Source organism: Sorex araneus, chromosome 2 (assembly GCF_027595985.1).
Source record: "Sorex araneus isolate mSorAra2 chromosome 2, mSorAra2.pri, whole genome shotgun sequence".
Lineage (NCBI taxonomy): Eukaryota > Metazoa > Chordata > Mammalia > Eulipotyphla > Soricidae > Sorex > Sorex araneus.
In genome coordinates this window covers 239,392,963-239,393,947 of record NC_073303.1, presented here as the reverse complement: position 1 = coordinate 239,393,947, position 985 = coordinate 239,392,963, and the positions used below count along the sequence as shown (strand labels likewise).

Below are 985 nucleotides of genomic sequence, written 5' to 3'. Positions count from 1 at the left end.
ACCCACCTCCCGCTGTATGCCGGGATTGTCACCCTGTCTTCCACCAGCCTGCGGGTGGGAGGCTGGTGGTAGAGGTGGTGCTGCAACCTTGGGGGTGCAGAGAGTGAGTCGGGTGCGACCCCATGCCTTTACTCTCACCCTCCCAAAACTCAGGGTAAGCCATATTTTTTTTTTCTTCTAATGGTGTTGGGGCTACAACTGATGATGCTCAGGAATGATTTGAGGTTCTGCTCCCAGGAATCAGTCCTGGTGGTTCTCAGGGGACCCTGTGGGATGCAAGGCCAGCGCCCTCCCCGCTGTGCTGTTCACCCCCCCCCCCCCATACTGTGATCTTGCTGCTGTAAAGTTATTTTTGTGCCTTGTGGAGCCTCTTCTAGGAGGGAGCCTATTGGGGAATTATATTCGAATGGCATTATGTTTCTTTTTTTTGGGGGGGTCACACCCGGCGATGCACAGGGGTTACTCCTGGCTCTTCACTCAGGAATTACCCCTGGCGGTGCTCAGGGGACCATATGGGATGCTGGGAATCGAACCCGGGTCAGCTGCGTGCAAGGCAAATGCCCTACCGGCTGTGCTATCACTCCAGCCCCGACGTTATGTTTCTTGTCTTTATGTTTATTTGGGGGCCACACCCGGCAATGCTCCGGGTAGCTTCCTGGCTCTGCTCTCAGGGTTCAATCCTGCGGGCCTCAGGGGACCCTGTGATATGTTCCAGGTCCCACCCGGGTCAGCTACTGCATGGCCAGCACCCTCCTCTTTATTATGGCTCCGGCTCTGAAGTTCTAGTTCATTTTAGCTGCTGCGTGATTTCCACGACTGTTCCAGATAGGGTTTCGAAGCATCAAATATTTCAGAGATTTTATTTTATTTTTTTGAGGGATACTGGTTGGTACTCAGGGCTTTCTCCTGGTCCTGCAGTCAAGGATCACTCTGATGGTTCTTGGGGACCCCCCCCCCCGGGGTGCTGTGTATTGAACCCGGGTTG

At 54.2% G+C, this 985-nt stretch overlaps 1 protein-coding gene across 6 annotated transcripts in view; it reads left to right on the top strand.

Annotated features, from left to right (window-relative positions):
* Nucleotides 1-15: 15 nt before the first annotated feature.
* Nucleotides 16-985, top strand: part of LOC101553012 (zinc finger protein 77-like) — a 36,305-nt gene continuing 35,335 nt past the window's right edge. For all 6 annotated transcript variants that reach the window (XR_008628441.1, XR_008628437.1, XR_008628439.1 and 3 more), the window contains exon 1: nt 16-154. Coding sequence is in view for 1 of the 6 variants with exons in the window: in XM_055125064.1 (XP_054981039.1) it covers nt 123-154 (32 nt within the window). In the remaining 5 variants the exon portion in view is untranslated. The remainder of the gene's footprint in view (nt 155-985) is intronic.